The 23,267-nt window shown below is 39.1% G+C and overlaps 1 protein-coding gene across 1 annotated transcript in view; it reads right to left on the reverse strand.

Annotated features, from left to right (window-relative positions):
- PDK1 (pyruvate dehydrogenase kinase 1) overlaps nt 1–11,912 on the reverse strand; it is a 29,236-nt gene extending 17,324 nt beyond the window's left edge. Inside the window, exons 1-7 of the mRNA XM_069493876.1 lie at nt 11,606–11,912; nt 9,219–9,360; nt 6,366–6,437; nt 3,859–4,043; nt 3,387–3,482; nt 2,302–2,379; nt 691–767 (exon numbers count right to left, since the gene is read on the reverse strand). Coding sequence (XP_069349977.1) covers nt 691–767; nt 2,302–2,379; nt 3,387–3,482; nt 3,859–4,043; nt 6,366–6,437; nt 9,219–9,360; nt 11,606–11,807 — 852 coding nt within the window. The 5' untranslated portion in view covers nt 11,808–11,912. The remainder of the gene's footprint in view (nt 1–690; nt 768–2,301; nt 2,380–3,386; nt 3,483–3,858; nt 4,044–6,365; nt 6,438–9,218; nt 9,361–11,605) is intronic.
- Between the last annotated feature and the right edge of the window lie 11,355 nt (nt 11,913–23,267).

The raw sequence follows: 23,267 nt of genomic DNA on the forward strand, positions 1-23,267 counted from the left end.
TTGAGGTGGAAAGCTGAGCATCACTCTTCTAAATATTTTGTTTTACAAAACCATAAGTATGACTTTATTGAGCACCTATAATATGCTGTCATTGTATTGGACATTTAGTATGTTATTCACATCTTCATATAGAATCCTGGTTAGCCCAGGCTGGGGAACATAGTGAGACCTCATCTCTACAAAACAATAAAAAAACTAGCCAGGCATCGCAGTAACTGCCTGTAGTCCCAGCTACTCAGGAGGGGAAGGAGGAAGGGTCATTCAAGCCCAGGACTTTGAAGTTACAGTGAGCTCTGATTGCACCACTGCACTCCAGCCTGGGCAACAGAGTGAGAGCCTGTCCCTTAAAAAACAAAATAAAATAATCCTGGGTAGTATTATCCTTGTTTTAAAGAAGAGGAAACTGAGGCTCAGAGAGGTTGAGTGACTTGGCCAAGGTCACACACATATTAAGTGACAGAACTGGTATTCAAATCCATGTCTTTCTGCCTCCAAAGTCTGAGCTCACTACTACGTGGAGGTGCCAGTCCCTGTTGACAAAAGGCTGATCTCCTGCAACGCGACATGATACTGACATGAAATGGCATCTTTTAATGAAACAGGAGAACCCAGTGGAATATTTGACTTTCAGAGCAGATTCCTAACCTCAAGAAAGGACTGGTAAAGGTTATGTAATACTATTTTACAAACCTTGAAAAGTTCAAACACCATGTGATAGAGATGGGATGGTACATAAACCACTTGTATTGGCTGTCCTGGTGATTTTGCTACAGAGCAGAAGAGAAAAATATGAAAGTACAGAGAGATGTGCTTAAAGCATTTTTAAGAATAAATTGTGTAGTGATGAAAAGAAAACATCAACTATGGAGGACAGTATTATTTGGGGGAGAACTACCACACAATTTCTTCACTGTATTAGTGTTTGAACCCCATACATTTAGAACTGACAATGACAAGAGTCCTGTGGTCATTTCTCACAATCCTGCATAGTTATCTAACCAACGCATGCTCCCATTCTTCCCTAGGACATGTCTTTTTGTCTTTTTAAAGATCACTCAGCCTTCAGGTAGGAATTTTACTCTCCAAAGAGAAGTGTTAAAGTCTGTAAATTCCATAATCCAATTCACACAAATACATTCTTTTTTTTTAAGGAGCCGTTTTCTAAATGCTTCACCTAGGTGGAATATTGTCTGTTTTGTTTCAGGCATTTCTATGGATGTACAGCTGAATAAAAAAATTTGAGCTAGCATCAATTTCTCAAGGGATATTAATTCTACTTTCAAACATTTAATAGCAGCCCAGTTGGGGGCAGAGGTAAGTGTGTAAAACAGACCTTTAGCAGGGCAAAGGAGTAAGACTCAGCACAGCTTAGAATTCACGTTTAACCAATAAGTCATACTCTCCTCTGAATAAGCTCCCCCTTGGGAACATGAATGGGAAATCCGGAAGCTGCCCACAGCAGTTCAGGTTCCCAAACTATCATTTGCACATGGTGATTCTTATTTACTGAATGGTACCATCATGGATCAAAGAGTTAATACAGCTTTAGAAACCACCAAGCAAAAAAAAAAAGAAAGAAAGAAAAAAGAAACCACCAAGCAATTCTATTTTCAACTGGGTAACTTCTTTACTGCTCTCCTACTCTAATGTCCAGAATATGGCTTAAAAGCCTATTTAGTTTTATTCTTCCCACCACCTTCTTAAAGTGTCATCTTAACATAGGAAATGTTTTTCCCTCTGTCAAACTACCCATGCCTCTAGGAAAAAGACTCATCAATCTCCTTTTAAGGCACATAAACTGTTTTTGTCCAAAAGGCATTAGTCAGGGTAAAAAGGAGAACATAAAAGAGAAACAGATTCTCAAATAGACGAGCATCTTTCTTTCTTCTCTCACAACCCCAGTCTTTTTACTTCCTCAACAATAAAAAATGATTTACAACTCAGGAAGTAGAAAAACAGCAAACCTTACATTATTGAAATACATATAAAAGTCAAATGTAATTTTCTTGGTATCATTTTTTTCTATGACTAGACAGAAAATAAAAAATAAGCAAAGAATCAAAGTTATCAATTAAAAATAAAGAAAATGGGGCAGAAAAAGCCAAAATGCTTTTCATAAAGAATCCAACTAAATTTTATATATTTACATGTACATATATTTGACATGATTGCTCTCCTTCAGCCTTCATATACAATGAAGTTGATGAAAAAGTCCTTTTCTATAAAAACAAATTTAAATTCTTATTCCTTCTCAGGTAATCAGACCACTAACCATTGAGGAAAAGACAACTTCAGGCTTACCATTTAGTTCTCCAAGTTCTAGTTCAGGAGAGTTAATATAATATAAATCACAAAGACGCCTAGCATTTTCATAGCCATCTAGTGTGAATCAAAACAAAAAGAAGCATTAAATAAATTTACTTCTGTCTCATGCATTAAGATGGCAATAGTACTGACAAATGAAAATGTAAAACTTTCTATAAGGAAAATATACTTTAATAATCTTAGTTTAGAGAAAGTCTAGGTGTGACATAACAAAGTCTAGTAGCCATAAAGAACGACCAACACAACTACAAAAAAATTTAGAAGCCTATATGCTAAAAGACATCATAAGCAAAGTAAAATGAAAAATAATAGGCTGAAGAAAATAATTGCTATATGTAACAAAAACTTAGAGTTGGTGAGGGTTTAGGAAATAGGTACTCTTATCCATTATTTGATACCTTTTTGGAAGTATCAAAATTTTAAATGCATTTAAAGGTTTTTAATTCTAGGAATCTTGCCTTCTAAAATACTAGCAAAGTCAGCATATATCTAAGGATGTTCACTATAGTATTGCTAGTAATACAAAAACATGAAAACAATCTAAGTGTATATCAACAGGAAGATGGATTAATACATACTGATACAGTCCATATAGTCATTCAAAAACTTGAGGTATATCTGTAAGTATTAACATGGTAAGATATCTGTAAACTTCTAGAAAAAGTATACAAAGCAACTTATTTTCTAAAAACAATGTTAGACCAACAACAATTGTGTATATGTACAAAAAGTGTAGAAAGTTGCAAACCAAATTGTTACAAATTATTGCTCCTAGTATAAGAAATTAGCAGGAGGTGGTGGGGTGGGTTGGGACTTGAATTTTTTTTTTAAGTGAAACAGATACCCCCTATGGTATCACCAAACTTTGCCAAACAAAGAACTGTATCAACAAAATATTCATCCTATACATAATACACAATTAATGTTATAAAGTTATTTTCAAACCCATTTACTTTAACATTTTATTTCATGATACAAACAGTTGTTTTAATAGCAAGAAATAACACTCAATGATTTTGATTTTTGCATCTTTTTTGAAAGGAGAAAATGTAAGTATTTACCTTTAATAACTTCAACTACATTGCAATTTGGATTTATGCTTCCAATGTGTTTTTGATGAGAGGGACTTCCTTTGCCTTTTCCACCAAATAATAAAGCTATCAAAGAAGAAAAAAACAAACAAAATAAGCTAAACTATCTAATGCTCTTTTCCAAATTTGAATACTGTTTCTCTAAATGGTGCCAAATAATAGCAAATATTTTCCTTAAGGATAAACATTCCATAAACATTCAATTGTATTTTACATTCAATAAAAATACCTTCTTTGTATGGCACTGTATTTACTTTCCTTTTTCTTTTTTTTTTTTTTTTATTGCAGCATATTATGGGGGCATAACTGTTTAGGTATGTATTTAGTTTTCTTAATAAGCAAACAAGTAAACCTAAATGTTCTGCCCAAAGGGAAGTTTTCTAAATAAATTTAAAATATACCAGTACGTTTTATTTAGCTTCTCTTTATGCAGGACACTTACAGTGCTGATTGAGTAACATTCTAATTGAAATGCGACTCATGTAGAATCGATCCAAAAAGTACTGAACATTCTGGCTGGTGACAGGATCCACCCCGAAGCTCTCCTTGTATTCAATCACACCCTGAGCCATTGTGGGAATGACATCATTGTGTCGGTTCCTGATCCGTATCACAGTATCTGTAAAGCTAAACAAACCCGTGTGTCAAAACAGCCAAATATTTTGACAAGTAAATTTAACACTAAAATTTAAGTTTAACCAACTACAGTAAACAAGAAATCCCTAATTTAGTAAAAGGAATATCAGTGCGTGTTTTCCTACGCTTGTTTAAATATATTTCAGATCACAATATATACTGAATCATGAAGGTGTAAGGACCTCCAAAATAAAACTTTTGAAATTTAATTCTTTTCTTGGATTTCTAAGAATAAAGCTGCCACAAAACATAATGCTAAAAATGTTAATGGTTTTCTTTAGCTGTTATCCACTAAGGTCACCTGAGCACTCACTATGAGGATGGCATTCCAGAACATTCTGCTAAGAGAAGACAGAGCACTTGCTTCTAGGGAACGCATGCTCTGTAAGGAATCAAGATGAATGAGCCAATAAAGCCTGTCTGTTCTGGAACTATCCCCTAGGGTTCAAAGACAGAAAGAACCACTTAGAACAGAGAAATAGAAAAGAATTCTGATTTCATTCATCCTATGAGTTTACAAAATAGAAGAGGAAAAGTAGACTGTTACATTAAGAGACAAAATTTCAAATCATCCAGCCTTTCCATTTCTGTCACTTATAAGACATTGCATGGTTAATATAAAGAACTAAATAAAAGAGGAAAGAAGTCTTAATTATAAAATAACAAAACCAATCTTCTAACATACCCATCAGAATTTACACTTCCAAATGAATGCTTTCCCATTCAAAGTCATCATCTTGAGTACTATTAACTTATTCCAATGATGTTTCCACTGCTCAAAACATTTTTGAAGTTCCTAGTTTGTAATTAGCTTCAAAGCCAAACTGTTAAACCAAAATATAAACAACAAAACTCTTCAAAAACAATAAACAACTCATTATTCTAGTTATCTCTTTATTCATTTATCTTACCTCTCTCTTTTCTGGAAAAAAAAAAAACAAAAAACAAAAAAAAAAACTGGTCCAAGCTAGGTGGCTCACACCTGTAATCTTAGCACTTGGGGAGGCTGAGGCAGGAGGATCCCTTGAGGCCAAGAGGTTAAGGCCAACCTGGACAACAAACTGAGACCTTGTCTCTACAAAAAATTTTTTTAAAAATTAGCCAGGCATGTGGTGTATGCCTGCAGTCTCAACTACTCGAGAGGCTGAGGTGGACGTCTCACTTGAGCCCAGGAGTTCAAGGCTGCAGTGACCTATGTTCCTGCCACTGGACTCCAGGTGGGTGTCGGAACAAGACCATGTCTCTTAAAAAAACAAAACAAAACTATCATTCTGCCTGACTTCTTATCTTATTTTCTGGAATCAGCTCTGAATTACTGTTTTCAGACAGTTCTACAGCATAATGTTAACTTTTAAGTAAGACAGCTTTGGTCCAAATCCCTGTCCTACCATTTTTTGCTAGCTATGTAACCTTAAGTTACTCACTCTCTTTGTACACAAACAACATTATCTCAGTAGAGTTGTTTAAGGATTAAATAAAACCTTTCATGTAAAGTTTGCTCAATACCTAGGAACAGAGTAAGCTCTTAATGAATGTTATTTTTAGATCAAAATCATGTTTAAAAAATAATGTGCTACCAACCCCTTTAAAGATAGTCCAAAAAAATGTGTAACAGACTCTGAGGATAAGAAGTGGTCATTACGTTGTAAGTAGCACTCATTGGAATAAGCAAGTAACTGCCTAACTAAGGTGACTACTTGGGTTTACTGATTCCGATGCTGGTTATTAAATCAGTCATATTCTTTACATTATTTTAAAGACCACAGCTCATAAACTAGAGAGCCACAATCATGTTTTTATAGGCCTTCTGTGTTCTAAAATTTTTTTAATTAGTTGCCAATCTTTCAAAATTGGGAGATTTTACATAAAAATCTAAACTTACAGCTTTTCTTTAAAATCAGAAAAAAATCAGATGATCTGGACAGTATTCTCACATGGCAATCAACAGCTAGGGCTGAGGGTAGCTGTCCTTTGGGAGTATGTACTCTCCAGGTTAACAGTCCAAGTGGCACTGAGGCCACATCTAGATTTCCACTGATCATCACACTTGAACTTTGCCTTTTGTTAACATACACAGGAACATGAAGTATTTCTTACGCCCAGTCCAATTTACTGCTTTACGTTATCTGCCTTGCCTGTATGGGCTGCTAGACATATGTATACTACCATATGTTCCAAAGCAGTGGGAACCTCAATGTTAATCAACTTCCCTAAAGTGACCCACCAGCAGATTTAAGCTGAAGACATTTACATTTTTTATATGATGTTTAAAGGATACAAAAATTGCACTCGGGGTCAAAACCGTGAACTTACTCATAAACTGCTTTAGCATCCTCAGCACTTTTGTCCTTAAAATCAAGAAGCTCCTGAAGACTCTGGATATACCTAAAATGCAAATCAATAGGAGAAGTTTGTTCTTTTACATTCTGAAGGTTTAGTGTTGTGAAAATTAGCCCAAAAGCTATTTTTAACATGTTATAATTTTTAATTTAGAGTACTGCTATAAATTATGGTTGAAATACAAATTTTATACTCATTCACATTTACACAAAGTGCTGGAAACAAAGAATTAGAAGGTGCATATTTTCTCCCCAAAGCACAGGTCAAATTTGGTTTAAGAATTTAAAATTTCCTACTCTTTTTAAAGTTCTATCCCCTAAAATAATTGTAAAATTTATAGTACAAATACCGATTATCATTAAGGACTGAATCTGTTACCAATAACTATGTGATCTTGGGATAAATGACTTGTCAGTAAAGTGAGGCCAGCCTATTTTGCTTTAAGAATCTAACTTATGGCCGGGCGTGGTGGCTCACGCCTGTAATCCTAGCACTCTGGGAGGCCGAGGTGGGCGGATCATTTGAGCTCAGGAGTTCGAGACCAGCCTGAGCAAGAGCGAGACCCCACCTCTATTAAAAATAGAAAGAAATTATATGGACAGCTAAAAATATATATAGAAAAAATTAGCCGGGCATGGTGGCGCATGCCTGTAGTCCCAGCTACTCGGGAGGCTGAGACAGGAGGATCGCTTGAGCTCAGGAGTTTGAGGTTGCTGTGAGCTAGGCTGACGCCACGGCACTCACTCTAGCCTGGGCAACAGAGTGAGACTCTGTCTAAAAAAAAAAAAAAAAAAAGAATCTAACTTATGTCACCCAAATAGTGGACAAGAAGGAAAATAAAGAAATTTAAAAAAAATGTAATTTTTTAATCTAAATAAATATGAATTTAAAATTTTAATTTAAAAAAAAATTTTAAAAAATCTAACTTAAATGCCTATGCTTTAAAACCTTAATTTTAGCTGTTTATGTCCAGTCAACAAATATTTATTAAAAGCCTACAATTTACCACACAGTTCTTTTGAGCAGACCTGAACAAAAAACACAAAAGTCATGAAAATGTAGGTTTTTAATTCATTTAACAATTAAAGGTATCAAAGCACCTGTTAAGGAATGAGCAAAATGAGGAAGGCCAAATGATTTTCTCGTGGTCATGCAGCCAAGTACAATGGCACTGCAGGGCCAGAGCTAAAAATACCTTGCTACCATCCAATTACTTTCTTCAACAGTGGAAGGTCCGCTTGGCTTGTCTGTAAGTACTTTATCTACAACTGCCCTAACTTAGCAGGCATCCAGGAGCAATGAAAGTGTTTTAAAAATCTGTAAATCCATGTTGGTTTGGAAAGCTGTTCCTGACAAGCAATATGTCTCACTGCATTCCAAAGTCAAGTGCTTCTGATAACTAACTGCTGTTTTGCTTTAACCCTTAATTTTCTTTTCATTGGCAAGAAAAACTATGCTCTTTATTCAAGAGATACTCGACTAGCCTGAGCACCATAGCAAGACCCTGTCTCTAAAAAAAATTTAAAAATTAGCCAGATGTCGTGGCACACGCCTATAGTCCCAGCTACTTGGAGACTAAGGCAGGAGGATGGCTCACAGCACAGGAGTTGGAGGTTGCAGTGAGCTATGATTCCACACAGCACTCTAGCCTGGGAGACAGAGCAAGACTGTGTCTCAAAAAAAAAAAAAAAGAGAGAGAGAAACAGAGATTTGAGTACCTATAACGTGCTAGGCACAGATCAGATTTCAAAAAGGAGAATATTCTATTTTTAATAAAGAATTTTTAAAAACAGGAAAAAGCTTCCATAGGATATTATATTTTCTCCTTTGGATTCTATCATAATTCCTAAACAAATGTCTCTCACTTAAACAACATAGCTATTCCATGCTTAGACTAGTTAGCATCTGATTATCATATATGTAGCAGTCATGCTTCTTTCTCTTACTTTTTTAATAAAGGTTAGATCAGCTTCTCCCTCAAACTATAATGCCTACGAAAGGAAAACTAGGCTCGCCCATGAACCACAACTGGGAAACATCTTGCAACTGAATTTTTTCCATTTAAGCCTTAACTCTGGGCAACTCTTTTGTTTGAAATTTGCAGTGCTTAAGAGAATAACACTTTTAAATTAATAACATTAACAACAAAGGCTTATAGAAGTGGCCACAAATGAGTGGATACCCTGAACACCTCAACTCATTTTTGGGGAGATCAGTTTCTACATGATTCCAATAACTTCTAATTGTTTTAAAACAGAAGAATAAAAGTTTTAACTTTTGTGGTTTATAAAAAGATGTACTTCAATAAAATAAATTCAGTTTATTAAAAATATATACACCCTTTAATACATTTCATCATTCAGACAAATCTGGGTTTGAACCTTAGCTCTACTACCAGCGGTATCGTCTTAGGCAAAGGACTTAACCTTTATGTCCCTCAGCTTCCTCATCTATAAAATGGAGAAAATACCTATCGTGCAGAGTTGTTGAAGGAATTAAAGGTAATATACATAAATAGCTAGCAAACAACAAATGGTAGATATTTTTCTTATATTATAACATAGGATCTCTGCAGATTTAATGACACAAATCTGAAATTTGGTATTTTAGTGAAGTTCTGATTGGTTTTCTCAAAATCAAGGAGTGGGAGAGTCAAGGACTCAGGGCACAAGCCCAGACACACCAAAATAGGAAAAATAAAAAAAAAAAGAGGAAGAATACTGCTACTACCTCAAGATTCCACTGAAGAGTCAAAAAGCATTTGCTTTAATCTTGAGTAAAGCCCACAACTCCACCGAAATTGCAAACAAAAGATGAGAATCTTACCAGCTTTGTACCAACTGAACGGATGGCGTCCTGAGAAGATTATCTGGGAGGAGACTTATTTCTTTCATTATATTTGCCAATCTAACAGGCAACTCTTGCCGCAGAAACATAAATGAGGTCTTTTCACAAGCATTCACCGATCCTGAAACCAGACACGATGAGGAAAGCAGTAAGTAGAAGCCATAAGGCAACAGAAGCCAGGAGACAGGGAGAAACAGGGAGTTAGCTGGCAAGGCCAGAGTGGTACAATCACCACCCTAAAAGCGCAGGGAATAGGAGGCAAAGATACCCATGCCAGAGGGAGGGAAGGATGAGATAACCCAATCTTGAGTTATAAACATCCAGAATGATCTTCCAATTCCTGACATTCCAATGGTGGTGTGCAACAATTATGATACTTTCCTGTCTCCCTTACCTGCATCCTTACAGTGATCACCCATCTTAGAACTAAGGTACCTGTGCATGTCTGAGCAATGCTCAGAGTCTAATTAATAGTAGAACCTGGAAAAACCTTTCCTGTATACCTTGTTGCTGTTATCATTTAGAAAATCTGTTTCCTAACTCCAGGTTTAAAAAGAGTGAATACCTGTCTAAGAAACAGGGAAATTTTAGACTGGTCCAACAAGTGTAGCAGTGTTTACAACTACATGAAACAGTTACAAATTTCTTTGTTCCTTCTCCACTCCCACTGCTTCATTTGATTAGCCTTAAAAAATAAATACATTTAAAAGGAAGAAACAGGGAAATTTTGACATGTGCATGAGAAGATCCACTGATTCTATATAGAACCACTAACACTAATTACCATAAGCAAAGAGTAAGTGCAGAGGAGGGAGTGCTTTCAGAGCAAAAATCACTAATGCCTGGTAAGCAACCATCTTCAGGTAGGTCCTATTCAATTATGTGATTCCTCAAAAGTCACCTGCCCTTTTCTCCACTCCTCTATCAGGATGCTAAATGGAATAGTTGTAGAACGGCCTGTGGCAAGCAGCTCCATTTAAAGTTAAAATAAAAGGTCTTTTTATTTCAATAATACTTTTTTTTTTTTTTTTTTTTAGACAGAGTCTGGCTCTGTCATTTAAGCTAGACTGCAGTGGTATCTTCATAGTTCACTGCAACCCCAAACTCCTGGGCTCAAGCAATCCTTCTGCCTCAGCCCCCCGAGTAGCTGGGACTACAGGCACCACCACCATGCCTGGCTAATTTTTCTATTTTTTGTAGAGACAGGGTCTTGCTCTTGCTCAAGCTGGTCTCAAACTCCTGGCCTCAAGTAATCCTCCCACCTCGGATTTCCAGAGTGCTAAGCCACCTTGCCCAGTCCAATAATGCAATTCAAACTCACTAATCTTGCTACTTTAGCAGAGACAACCTTAGAAAAACTAGATTGTTAATAGTAGAAATTATGGTATTAAAGGAAAACATCTTCTTGTGAAAGTTTCATGGCCTACTTTCGAACAAAGCCAAATTCACCTTCATCAAACTAAAGTCATTTTAAAGTAAAAACAAAACCCGAAGGCTTTGAGCCAAAAATTTTGCTATTGTAAGCCACCGTTTTAAGATAAAGTTGCCAGCCATGCAAGTATCTTTCAAGCCCACTAGTGATGTTAGTGACCTAATCACACTCACAATGCAGAAGATAACTTTTTCTACTCAAATTTTTGACTTCATTAAAGTTGGTATGAGAGTTTTCCCTTTTCCCTCATTGCCCACATATGGGAAGTCAAAGTTAAGCGCTTAACTTTGCAATTCCTTCCGCAATCTGTTGCACGCCTTCTAGAGAAAACCAGGGTAAAATGTGGTAAACACCAGAGCATCTCCTAATCATGCACTGTACACGTGCTCAAGTCCTTTGCAGCTGATGAAATGAATGTGCTGTTAGTAGAAACACTCCTTAAGCCACTGCCAAGAAAAACATTCTAAAAAATTGGGCCAGTTATAACCTGCTTTCCCCTATCATCACACCAATTCTATGCAATTATCATACGCAAAACTGGACATTTACTATCACTCTGTGGGCTCCAAACGCGATTCCCGGAGGTGTCACGCTCTGGGCTCTCACCGGAGCTCCAGCTCGGCTCCTCCGAAGTGGCCTGGTCGCGAGCGCGCACCTGCACACGTGCGCGGAAAGGCGGGAGCTCATTCAGCCTGCGGCCCTGCTGGTTGGTTTTCAACAATACACCGTAAAAAGCCACATGCCTCAGTTGTTTACCCTGGTGGTAAGCCGGCACCCTCCAGGGAGGAAGGAAGTCCCGAGGGCGCTGGGGGCGGAAACCTGAAGAAGGGGTGCGCTGAAGCGAGAGGAGCCAGCGCCGGCCGGGCCCGGGTCGGCGGCCCCAGCTCCCCGCCCGGGGTCGCGCACGAAGGCCTGAGGCGCGGGCCCCACTCACCGAAGTCCAGGAACTGCTTCATGGAGAGCGGGGACGGCGAGAAGCGCGCGTAGAAATCCACCTGGCCCGGAACGCCGCTTTCGGGCGCCGGCCCGGAACCCGAGTCCGAGGTGAGGCTGCGGCTGGAGCGGGGACCAGCGGCGCGCAGCCCCGGGCCCGGGCCGGCCGAGGCGGCTCCGCGCAGCAGCCGCACCAGCCTCATGCCGAGCCCCGCCGGAGGAGCCGGAGCCCCGGCGCCAGGTCGCCGCTCAGCGCCTCGGTCGGGCGCTACGTGAGGGACGTGGCGGGCCGCTGGGGCGGGGAGCGGCTGTCACCGGCACGGCCACCGCCCCCCTCGCTGGAGCCCGGCCTCCTGGGCCGCTGGGCGGGGAGCGGAGCGAGAGGGAGGCGGGGAGAGGGAAGGGGAGGGCGCAAGTGGGGACCGCCCCTCGCCGAAGTCCAGCCCCCGACCCGCGTGGCAGGGGGCGCGAGCTGCGGCCGTCCCCCGCAAATCGGGCGACGGGACGTACTCTAGGAGGCGAGGCCGTGGGGAGCGCCCCACGAGCAACCGCAACGCGTGCGGATGGCCCAGGCACCCCGGGCCGCCTCGTCCGGCCCGCAATGTGGTGCGCCCCCTTCCCACGTACTTTTCGAACATCCCGTCTTTCTGCTTCCTCTGCCCTCCGGGTCTCAGCCAAAAGGCTCAAGGACAGGGCTGCCCTCCGCTTGCACACACCGCCGTGTCCTGCTGCGAGCGCGTTCCAGGAACTCTCCTCTATGATGCAAGCCACACATTTTGCAGGTGAAGAAACAGACCCGAGAGTTTCAGGATCCTACCCTTGCCAGACAATGGTACATAAATACGAATGTTGAACACTGGAGTGTGTGGCCCTAAATGCTATCACAGCGACTGCAGTCCCAGGAGAAGAGACTCGCCAGCCCAACTTGAAGCTTTCTCTGCTGGCATTCTCCCCACGGTCAGCAGTGTACTTAAAGCGTCCCTCCACTCACCCTGCCCTTCTCTTAACAACCTTCTTAGGGTCACAGTTTGGCGGCTCTGTCCTTTCCAGTTTTCTAAATAACACAGGACTTGACAATTTCTAATATTGGTTAAATTCCATAGGCAGAGCTGCAGTTAATACTAAAAGAATCACTTGTTTCTTCCCTCCACTTCTGGCGTGTCTTACATGCAACAAAATTACCATGGGTGTGAAGTTTATCAATCACGTAATATATATTAGGTCATTACATATGAAATGTCCGATTTTGAATCAGAAGTTTATTATATCTCAAACAAGAAGCAGTACAATTAATCAAAGTGTGCACCTAAACTATCAACACAGTTTTGCCATCTTAATGATAGCTTGTTTGTGCCAGCAGCGAAGCTTGGAGAGCCAGTGGTGAGAAATTGAGAAAGGCATTTTCCACAGCTTGTTGAGAATTGAATATTTTTCCTGGCAAGAAATGATCTTATACCTGGGCTGGGCACAGTGGTTTATACCTGTAATCCTAGCACTCTGGGAGGCCGAGGTGGGAGGATCGCTTGAGGTAAGGAGTTGGAGACCAGAATGAGCAAGAGGGAGACTGGGTCTCTACTAAAAATAGAAAAAATTAACAGGTGTGGTGGTGGGTGCCTGTAATTCCAGCTGCTCATTAGGCTGAGGCAGGAAGGATCACTTGAGCCCAAGAGTTTGAGGTTACTGTGAGCTAGGCTAATGCCACAGCACTCTAGCCTGGATGACAGAGTGAGACTGTGTCTCAAAAAATAAAAATATAAAAAAGAAGTCCAAAGCCTAGAGGAAGTTGTAGTCAGTTGGTGCAAGATGTGGTGAATATGGTGGATGACAGAGAGTTTCCAAGTCCAGCCTCTGTAGTTTTAGCAGCGTTGTTCGTACAACATGTGGTCAAGTGTTGTCTTGCAAGAGGATTGGCCTGTCTCTCTGTTGACCAATCTTGGCTGCTAATCACAAGCATCCTCATCGTTTCATCCAGTTGGTTGCAGTGGACATCCACCGTAATCAATTGACCAGGTTTCATGAAGCTGTAGTGGATAATACCAGCACTGGACCACCAGATAAACACTAGCTTTTTGTGATAAATATTCGGTTTTGGACTGTGTTTCAGCACTTCATCTTTATCCAACCATTGTGCCAAATGCTTGTGATTGTCAAGAAGAATCCATTTTTCATCACATGTAACAACATAGTATAGAAATGGTTCACATTTATGTTGTAAGAGCAAAGAAAGGCAACCTTTGAGATGATTTCTCTTCTGATGCTTGTTTAATTCATGTAGTAACCATCTCTCCAGCTTCTTTGCCTTGCTGATTTTTTTCAAATGGTCCAATATTGTTAGAATAGTAATGTCAAACCTTGCTGCTAATTCACGGGTAGGTTGAAATGGATTTGCTACCACTACAGCTTTCAGCTCATCCTTATCCACTTTGGTCTCAGGTCACCCACGTGGCTCATTTTCAAGATTAAAATTACCAGAACAGAACTCCTCAAACTATCGATGTATTATGCGTTCATTAGCCACGTCCACCACAAACACTTTGTTGATATTTCAAGCTGTCTGTGCTGCATTGGTTTCACGATGGAACTTGTACTCCAAAATAACACAAATTTTTGACTTATCCATGGTTTCACAAAAATTGCCCTAAAAAAAATTTGAAAGATAATCACAAGCCAAAATATACATTTGAAAGACTGAGGATGTACCTTCACAATAAAAATAAAACAAAAAGTGTCAAAGTGAAATGTCAGAGCTATCAACTGTCAAACTTAGTACTTAGGGAAATCGGACATTTCGTTACTTAGTAACCTAATATCTAGCAGTTACTGGTGTAGAATGACACTTTGTTTCTCTGTGGTGGTCAGGTCTTTGGTTGTAAAAAAAAAAACAAGGAATGAGATGAGAGTCCCTTTTTAAGGCTGTATTAGTCCAACGAATTGTGTTTCACATGAAGGGGAACATTCACAACAAGGAAACAAGTGTAGGTGGCTGGAGGTGTAGGGGAGGAAAATACTTTTTTCTTCAAGCCTCATAAGTCTTTAGCTGGAACAGATCCCTATAACAAAAGACAGATTAACAAGAGAAAGACAAACAAGTTTATTAACACGCATGTCTCATATATATGTGGGATATACCCAGGGAATGCGTAATTCTCAAAAGGTGGCTTTGAATTACAGTTTATATAGCAACTTCAGCAAAGAACAGGCCATTTTTAGAGAAGTGTCAAGACAAAGGAAAAAGACTTTTGAGTCTCCTTTATAAATGGAAATTTACTGAAGAAAAACTGTTTTTAGAACTTTTCCTGTATCTGCTGGTTTTCAGTGGCCTTTAGCTCAAAATAATGCCTATACCAGTCATATTTTGGGGTGGCATTGTTACCAAAAGCTCGGCCAGTTGTCCACAAGGCTGAATATTGAGGACAAGAGGTTTGAGGAGGAAGGAAAGAGAGAATCTACTTTGCCGGCAGAGGAGGAAATATGGTAGACCTTCTCATCCCCAAATCCCAAATTTCCCAACATAGGCAGAAATACAAAGCTTTTAAAGGGAGGGTTCTCAGCTTTGGGCAATTACTGTGGTTAACGATTCCTCCCATCTCTGCCAAAATCAAAGCCTGTGAACTCTGCTAGCCGCCCACCTGGGGGAGCTGGTGCGACCTGGGAATTTTAACAAAAAACTTAACCTGCCGCAGGGATGCTGGCCACACTGCAGTTCCCAAAAGAGTGGGGGAAGTTTTCCAGGCCATTCCCTGACACAGCATATTTTGGTACTCTTCAATTCCATATTTTCAAATATTAGATAGCCTGATCGTGAAAAAAGGATTAGGTTTGTTCTGGGTGGCCCAGACAGCAGATGGAAGACTTGTGGATGGAAACTGCAAGGAGACAGATCTGACTCAACATGGAAAATTTTTCAGTGGTTACAGCCAGTTCTCTATGAAATGAGCAGCTTTAGAGGAGGAGGGCGTTCTTGTAAATGACCTTAAGTCGAGCATCTCCACAACAGCTTTATATGGATGGTGCAGGGAGGAGTACAGGCAAGCAGTGTCATACAATGAAAAGAGCTTGGGTTCTGGTTTCAAATCCTGGCTCTGCCATGAACTGGCTGTATGCCCTTGAGTAAGTTACTTAACTTCTCTGAGCCTCTATCTTCTTACCTAAAAATGGAGCATAATATCTGTCTCACTTGGTTGCTGTGACATAAGTAGTATAGTATTGGGGCCCCAGGAAAAGTTCCCCTTTACCCTCTGAAGGTTTGCTGAAAAATCAGCTTGCAAAAGACAGATTAATTGATGACAAGGCATACAAATTTATTTAATGTGTACATGAGAGCTTTCAGAATGAAGACCCAAAGATACAGGGGAAATTGTCCATTTTTATGCTTAGGTTTAACAAAGTATGGACAGCTATGTAGAAATATGATTAAACAAAAAGGGTGTGTATGATCTAATGCTAATAGGCTGAGTGGGGAAACCCAGCAAGGCTTGTCTGTCTAGATTCTGAGTGGCCTCTCTATGCAGCATTCCTTCATTCTGGGTATGGGGTGGGACCCTCTCTGGAATTGGGGTGTTATGGCCAGTTTTTCCATAGAAAGGTTAGGGGGACTTGCAGTGGTATTCTTAGGTTTTATGGCTGGCTTTGGGGAAAAGCAATTCTGGTTTTTATGACCTGCCTTGGGGAAGAAGGATTCTAGTTTCTATGGTTAGCCTCTCGGGAGAATGGGATTGAGAGACAAGAGGACAAGAGAAGAGCAGAGAAAGCCTTTTTCTTCTGAGGCTGTTTCTGAGGCCTTCATTTTGGAGTATTGTTTTCTGAGTCCCCAAAATAGCTATCTGTGTTAGCGCAATGCCAGGGACATATCAGACGCTCAATAAATGGAATCTATTTTTATCATTGTTGCTGGTTTTTTTTATTATTTCCTTGTTAAGATTTTATCAGAACCACTAAACTACATGTTTTTCCTGACATAGACTTTACCAAAGATTTGGGAGAAACCCATTTAAAATTAAATAATAACCCTTCAACCATTTCCGCAACTCTACTCCAGACTCTGAAGTTGCCTTCCTCCTTTCTTTTCTCCTTCTTTCTAAATCACTTTCTGAGCTCCAAATTCTTCTACTTTATCGAGCACAGCACAACTCTCTCAACTCCTACTTGCGACTTTACTGCTTTCCACCTGAACATGTCAAGGTACTCAGCTGAACATTGACCTGTGGAAGCACAAAGGCCCAGCAGAAACCTTAAGATTCGTTTTACCAAGGTTTGTTTTCCCAGGAAGCAATCAACTGTTTTATAAAGTGTTTTTTCTTTTCTCCAAACAAAGTATCTTCACTGAGCTTCAACCCAATATACGAAGAATGAGTATATAAGACCACATATAAATGTCATCAACTTTGTGCTTCTTAGTCAAACACCTAGGGTCCAGAAACTGGAGAGAACCTTCAAGGACTTTAGTAAAGAGCTGCATTACTTACCTATTGCTATGGCCACAATATGTCCCTCAAAATTCCTATGTTGAAGCTTTATCACCAATTTGATAGTATTAAGAGATGGGGTCTAGGCCGGGCGCGGTGGCTCACGCCTGTAATCCTAGCACTCTGGGAGGCCGAGGTGGGCGGATCGTTTGAGCTCAGGAGTTCGAGACCAGCCTGAGCAAGAGCGAGACCCCACCTCTACTAAAAATAGAAAGAAATTATATGGACAGCTAAAATATATATAGAAAAAATTAGCCGGGCATGGTGGTGCATGCCTGTAGTCCCAACTACTCGGGAGGCTGAGACAGGAGGATCCCTTGAGCTCAGGAGTTTGAGGTTGCTGTGAGCTAGGCTGACGCCATGGCACTCACTCTAGCCTGGGCAACAAAGTGAGACTCTGTCTCAAAAAAAAAAAAAAAAAAAAAAAAGAGATGGGGCCTTTAGGAAGTGATTAAGTTATAAGGGCAGAGCCCTCATGGTTGGGATTAGCACCTTCTGAAAGGGCTTGAGGGAGTGAGTCTGTTCCTTTCATCTGAAGGAAATTAGAAATGTATTTTTTAAATTTTTAATATATTTTTAAATTTCAGAATATTATGGGGGTTCAAATGTTTGGGTTACAAATTGCCTTTGTACAGTTTGGGTCAAAGTTATTGTACCCATTAAGTGTGAATATACCCATCCCCTCTTCCCCCCCACCTGTTTGATTCTGGTAAGTGTTATTTCCATATGTGCACATAATTGTTGATCAATTAGTTCCAATTTAATGGTGAGTATATATGGTGTTTGTTTTTCTATTCCTGTGATACTTCACTTAGAAGGATGGTCTCCATTTCCATCCAGGTTAATTCAAGAGGTAATTCACCATTTTTTTATGGCTGAGTAGTACTCCATGGCATACATACACCACATTTTATTAATGCACTCATGTATTGATGGGTACTTGGGTTGTTTATATATCTTTGCAATTGTGAATTGTGCTGCTATAAACATTCAGGTGCAAGTTCCTTTTTTATAAAATGTCTTGTTTTCCTTTGGGTAGATAACCAGTAGTGGGATTGGTGGATCAAATAGTAGGTCTACTTTTAGTTCTTTGAGATATCTCCATACTACTTTCCATAGAGGTTATACTAGTTTGCAGTCCCACCAATGGTGTATAAGTGTTCCTATCTCTCCACATCCACGCCAGTATTTGTTGTTTTGGGACTTTTTCATATAAAACATTCTCATTGGAGTTAGGTGATATCTTATTATGGTTTTGATTTGCATTTCCCTGATGATTAGAGATGTTGAACTTTTTTCATATGTTTGTTGGCCATTAGTCTATCTTCCTTTGAAAAGTTTTTTTCATATCTTTTGCCCACTTTTTAATGAGGTTGTTTGATTTTTCTTCTTGTTGAATTGCTTGAGTTCTTTATAGATTCTGTTTATCAGTCCTTTATCGGATGTATAGCATGCAAATATTTTCTCCCATTCTGTAGGCTGTCCATTCGCTCTATTGATTGCTTCCTTGGCTGTGCAGAAGCTTTTCAATTTGATCAGGTCCCATTTATTTATTTTTGTTGTTGCTATGATTGCCTTTGGGGTCTTCCTCATAAATTCTTTGCCTAGGCCAATGTCTATAAGAGTTTTTCCAACTTTTTTTTCTAGAATTCTTATAGTTTCATGCCTTAGGTTTAAGTCTGTTATCCATCATGAATTAATTTTTGTGAGTGATGAGAGGTGCGAATCCTGTTTCAGTCTTCTACATGTGGCTACCCAATTGTCTCAGCACCATTTATTGAATAGGTATTTTCCCCAATGTATGTTTTTGTCTGCTTTGTCAAAGGTCCAATGGCAATATGAGGATGGTTCTATATCTGGGTACTCTGTTCTGATCCATTGGTCTATATCTCTGTTCTTGTGCCAGTACAATGCTGTTTTGGTTACTACAGCCTTGTAATATGGCTTGAAGTCTGATAAAGTGATGCCTCCCAATTTGTTCTTTTTGATTAAGGTTGTTTTGGCTATTCTGGGTCTTTTCTTGTTCCATATGAAGCATAGAATTATTTTTTCTAGATCTGTGAAAAATTACTTTGGTATTTTAATAGGAATTGCATTGAATCTGTAAATCATTTTGGGTAGCATAGACATTTTAACAATGTTGATTCTGCCGATCCATGAGCATAATATATTTCTCCATTTGTTTATATCTCCTGCAATTTCCTTACTCAGTGTTTCATAGTTCTCCCTCTAGAGCTCTTTCACCTCCTTGGTTAAATATATCTGTAGACATTTTATTTTCTTTGTTGCCATTGTGAAAGATATTGAGTCTTTGATTTGATTCTCAGCTTGACTGTTGTTGGCATATAGGAATGCTACTGATTTGTGTACATCGATTTTGTAACCTGACACTTTCATGAATTTATTTATCAATTCCAGGAGTCTCTTGGAAGAATCTTTACATTTTTCTAGATATAAGATCATATCATCAGCAAAGAGCAATAGTTTGACCTGTTCTTTTGCCATTTGGATGCCCTTGATTTCCTTTCCTTGCCTGATTGCTCTAGCTAGGACTTCCAGCATTATGTTGAATAGAAATGTTGACAGTGGGCAATCTTGTCTGGTTCCAGTTCTAAGTGGAAATGCTCTCAGTTTTGCCCTGTCCAGTATGATGTTGGCTGTGCGTTTATCATATGTGGCTTTTATAACTTTGAGGTATGTTTCATCTATGCCTATTTTGTTAAGAGTTTTTATCATAAAAGGGTGCTGACTTTTGTCAAATGCTTTTTCTGCATCTGTTGAGAGGACAATATGGTTTCTTGTTTTTGCTTCTAGTTATGTGATGAATCAGATTTATAGATTTGCCTATGTTGAACCATCCTTGCATCTCTGGGATGAAACCCACCTGGTCATGGTGGATTATTTTTTTGATGTGCAGCTGAATTCAGTTTGCTAGGATTTTATTGAGAATTTTTGCATCTATATTCATAAGGGATATTGGTCTGTAGTTTTCTTTTGTTGTTTGTTGTATCATTTCCTGGCTTTAGCATCAAGGTGATATTGGCTTCATAGAATGAGTTGGGGAGGATTCCTTCCTTCTTTGTGTTAGTGAAATGATTTCTACAGTATAGATAATAGTTCTTCTTTGTAGGTCTGGTAAAATTCAGCTGTGAAACCATCTGGTCTGGGACTCTTTCTTTTGTTGGAAGATTTTTTTTTTTTTTACTTCAGCTTCAATTTCATTACTTGATATTGGTCTGCTCAGGAGTTCTATTTCTTCCTGATTGAGACTAGGGAGGTTATGTGTTTCCAAGAATTTTTCCATTTCCTCAACGTTTTAGAGTTTATGTGCTAGAGATTTTTATAGTATTCCAAGATGATATTTTGTATTACTGTGGTATCAGTTGTAATATCTCCTTTTTTATTTGTGATTGAGCTTATTAGGATCCTTTCTTTGTTGTTTCCGGGTAATCTAGTGAAAGGCCTATTGATTTTATTTATCATTTCAAAGAACCAACTTTTTGTTTTATTAGTCTTTGGTATAATTCTTTTGGAATCTATTTCATTTAGCTCTGCTCTGACCTTAGTTATGTTTTTTCTTCTGCTGGATTTGGGATTGGTTTGCTCTTCCTCTTCCAAATCCTTGATTCATTAGATTGCTGATTTGTGATCTTTCTGTCTTTTGGAAATAGGCATTTAAGGCTATGAATTTTCTTCTTAGGACTCTGTTTGCAGAATCCCACAGATTTTGATAACTTGTGTCCCCTTTGTCATTTAGTTCAAAGAATCTTTTGATTGCCATCTTAATTTCTTCCTTGACCCAATAATCATTCAGCAATAGTTTGTTTAATTTTCATGACTTTGTGTGGAGTTGAGTGTTTCTGTTGGAATTGATTTCTAATTTTATTCCACTGTGATCTGAGAAAATACATGGTATAATTTCTATTTTTTTAAATTTGTTGAGATATGTTTTGTGGCCTAGGATATGATCAGTCTTAAAGAATGTTCTGTGAGCTGATGAGAAGAATGTATATTCAGTAGTTTTGGGATAGAATATTCTGTAAATGTCTGTTTGGCCCATTTGTTCTAGAGTCTTGTTTAAGTCCATTGTTTCTTTGTTTCTTTTCTGCTTGCCTGATCTGTCCCATTCTGTCAATGGGGTGTTGAAGTCCCTAGCTATTACAATGCTGTTGTTTATCATTTTGTTTAGATCAAGTAGGATTTGCTTTATGAAACTGGGCACACCTGTGTTAGTTGCATAGATATTTAGGACTGTTATGTCTTCTTGTTGAATTGTTCCTTTCACCATTATATAATGACCGTCTTTGTTTTTCTTTACTTTTGTTGATTTGAAGTCCATGTTATCTGACATGAGAATGGCTATACCAGCTTTCTTTTGGGTTCCATTTGCATGGAATATTGTTTCCATCCCTTCATCTTGAGACTGAATGAGTCTTTGTGGGTTGGATGTATTTCCTGGAGACAGCAGATACTTGGCTTGTATTTATTTATCCATTCAGCTAGCCTGTGTGTCTTCAGTGAGGAGTTCAAGCCATTCATATTTATTTATAAGTTGGGTGAATTTCTGTTCATCCTGTTGTGTAGAATTTTTTTTTTTTTTTTTCGCCTCCTGAGCCATTGTGGTAACTGGGTTCTGAACTTCAGCATTTGGATGGTTTTACACTGATGGGTGTCTATTGTGCTGATCAGTGTATAATGCAGCTGTGAGTACTTTCTGTAGGGCAGGTCCGGTCTTGACAAATTCCCTCAGTGTTTGCTTGTCTGAGAAAGTCTTTATTTATCCCTCATATAAGAAACTTAGTGTTGCAGGATACAAAATTCTAAGCTGGCCATTATTCTGTTTGAGAAGACTGAGAATGGGTCCCCAGTCCCTTCTGGCTTTAAGGTCTCAGCTGAGAAGTCTGCGGTTAGTCTGATGGGATTTTGTTAGTCACCTGATGCTTTTGCCTTACAGTTTGTAGGAGTTCCTCTTTCATGTTAACTTTGGCCAGTCTGATGACTACATGTCATGGTCATTGCCTCTTGGAGTCCATTGCACTTCTAGTACTTGGATGTCCAGGTTTCCAGCAAGACCTGGGAAATTTTCCTCACATGTTCCCTCAGATAGGTTTTCCAGCCCTTGTTTATTTTCTTCTTCACCCTCGGGGATGCCTATGATTCTAATTTTAGGCCTCTTTACATAATCTCATATTTCTTGTAGGCTTTTTTTGTTCCTCTTATTTCTCTGTTCTTTCTCTTTGACTGACTTGTTTAATTCAAAGGTGGTGTCTTATAGCTCTGAGATTCTTTCTTCTGCCTGATCTAGCCCATTCTTAAGGCATTCCATTGTGTTTTGTATTTTCTTTTTTTTTTTTTTTTTTTTTTTGAGACAGAGTCTCACTCTGTTGCCCAGGCTAGAGTGAGTGCCGTGGCGTCAGCCTAGCTCACAGCAACCTCAAACTCCTGAGCTCAAGGGATCCTCCTGTCTCAGCCTCACGAGTAGCTGGGACTACAGGCATGCGCCACCATGCCCGGCTAGTTTTTTCTATATATATTTTTAGCTGTCTATATAATTTCTTTCTATTTTTAGTAGAGATGGGGTCTCGCTCTTGCTCAGGCTGGTCTCGAACTCCTGAGCTCAAACGATCCGCCCACCTCGGCCTCCCAGAGTGCTAGGATTACAGGCGTGAGCCACCGCGCCCAGCCTGTGTTTTGTATTTTCTTGAAAGAATTTTTCATTTCCAGAATCTCAGCTTGATTTTTTTTAATAATTCCATTTCTTTTGTGAATTTTTCATTCATTTCCTGCATTGTTTTTGTGGTTTCTTTGTGTTGGGTTTCTATTTTCTCTTGTATTTTATTGAGCTTCCATACGATCCATATTTGAAATCCTTTATCAGTCATTTCAGTATTCTTGTTTTGGTTTGTTCCCATTGGTATGGAGTTATTGTTTTCTTTTAGGGGTGTCCTTTTACTCTGATTTTTCATATGTCTGGAGATCTTTTGCTGATTTCTTTTCATCTGGAGCAGCTTTTGTTTCTTATTTTTGGATTTTCTTTTGATTAGATAATGGCATGCCCAGTTTAATCTCTAAGCCAGTAGGTGGTGCTTGTGGGTGAGACCCAACTATACCCTGCATGATTGAATCAGTAAATGCTGCAAAGGGCACACAAATTGACTCCCTGTCAGTAGGTGGCATTTGCCAGAAGGAACAAGCTGC

The sequence above is a fragment of the Eulemur rufifrons genome, chromosome 1 (assembly GCF_041146395.1).
Source record: "Eulemur rufifrons isolate Redbay chromosome 1, OSU_ERuf_1, whole genome shotgun sequence".
Taxonomy (NCBI): Eukaryota; Metazoa; Chordata; class Mammalia; order Primates; family Lemuridae; genus Eulemur; species Eulemur rufifrons.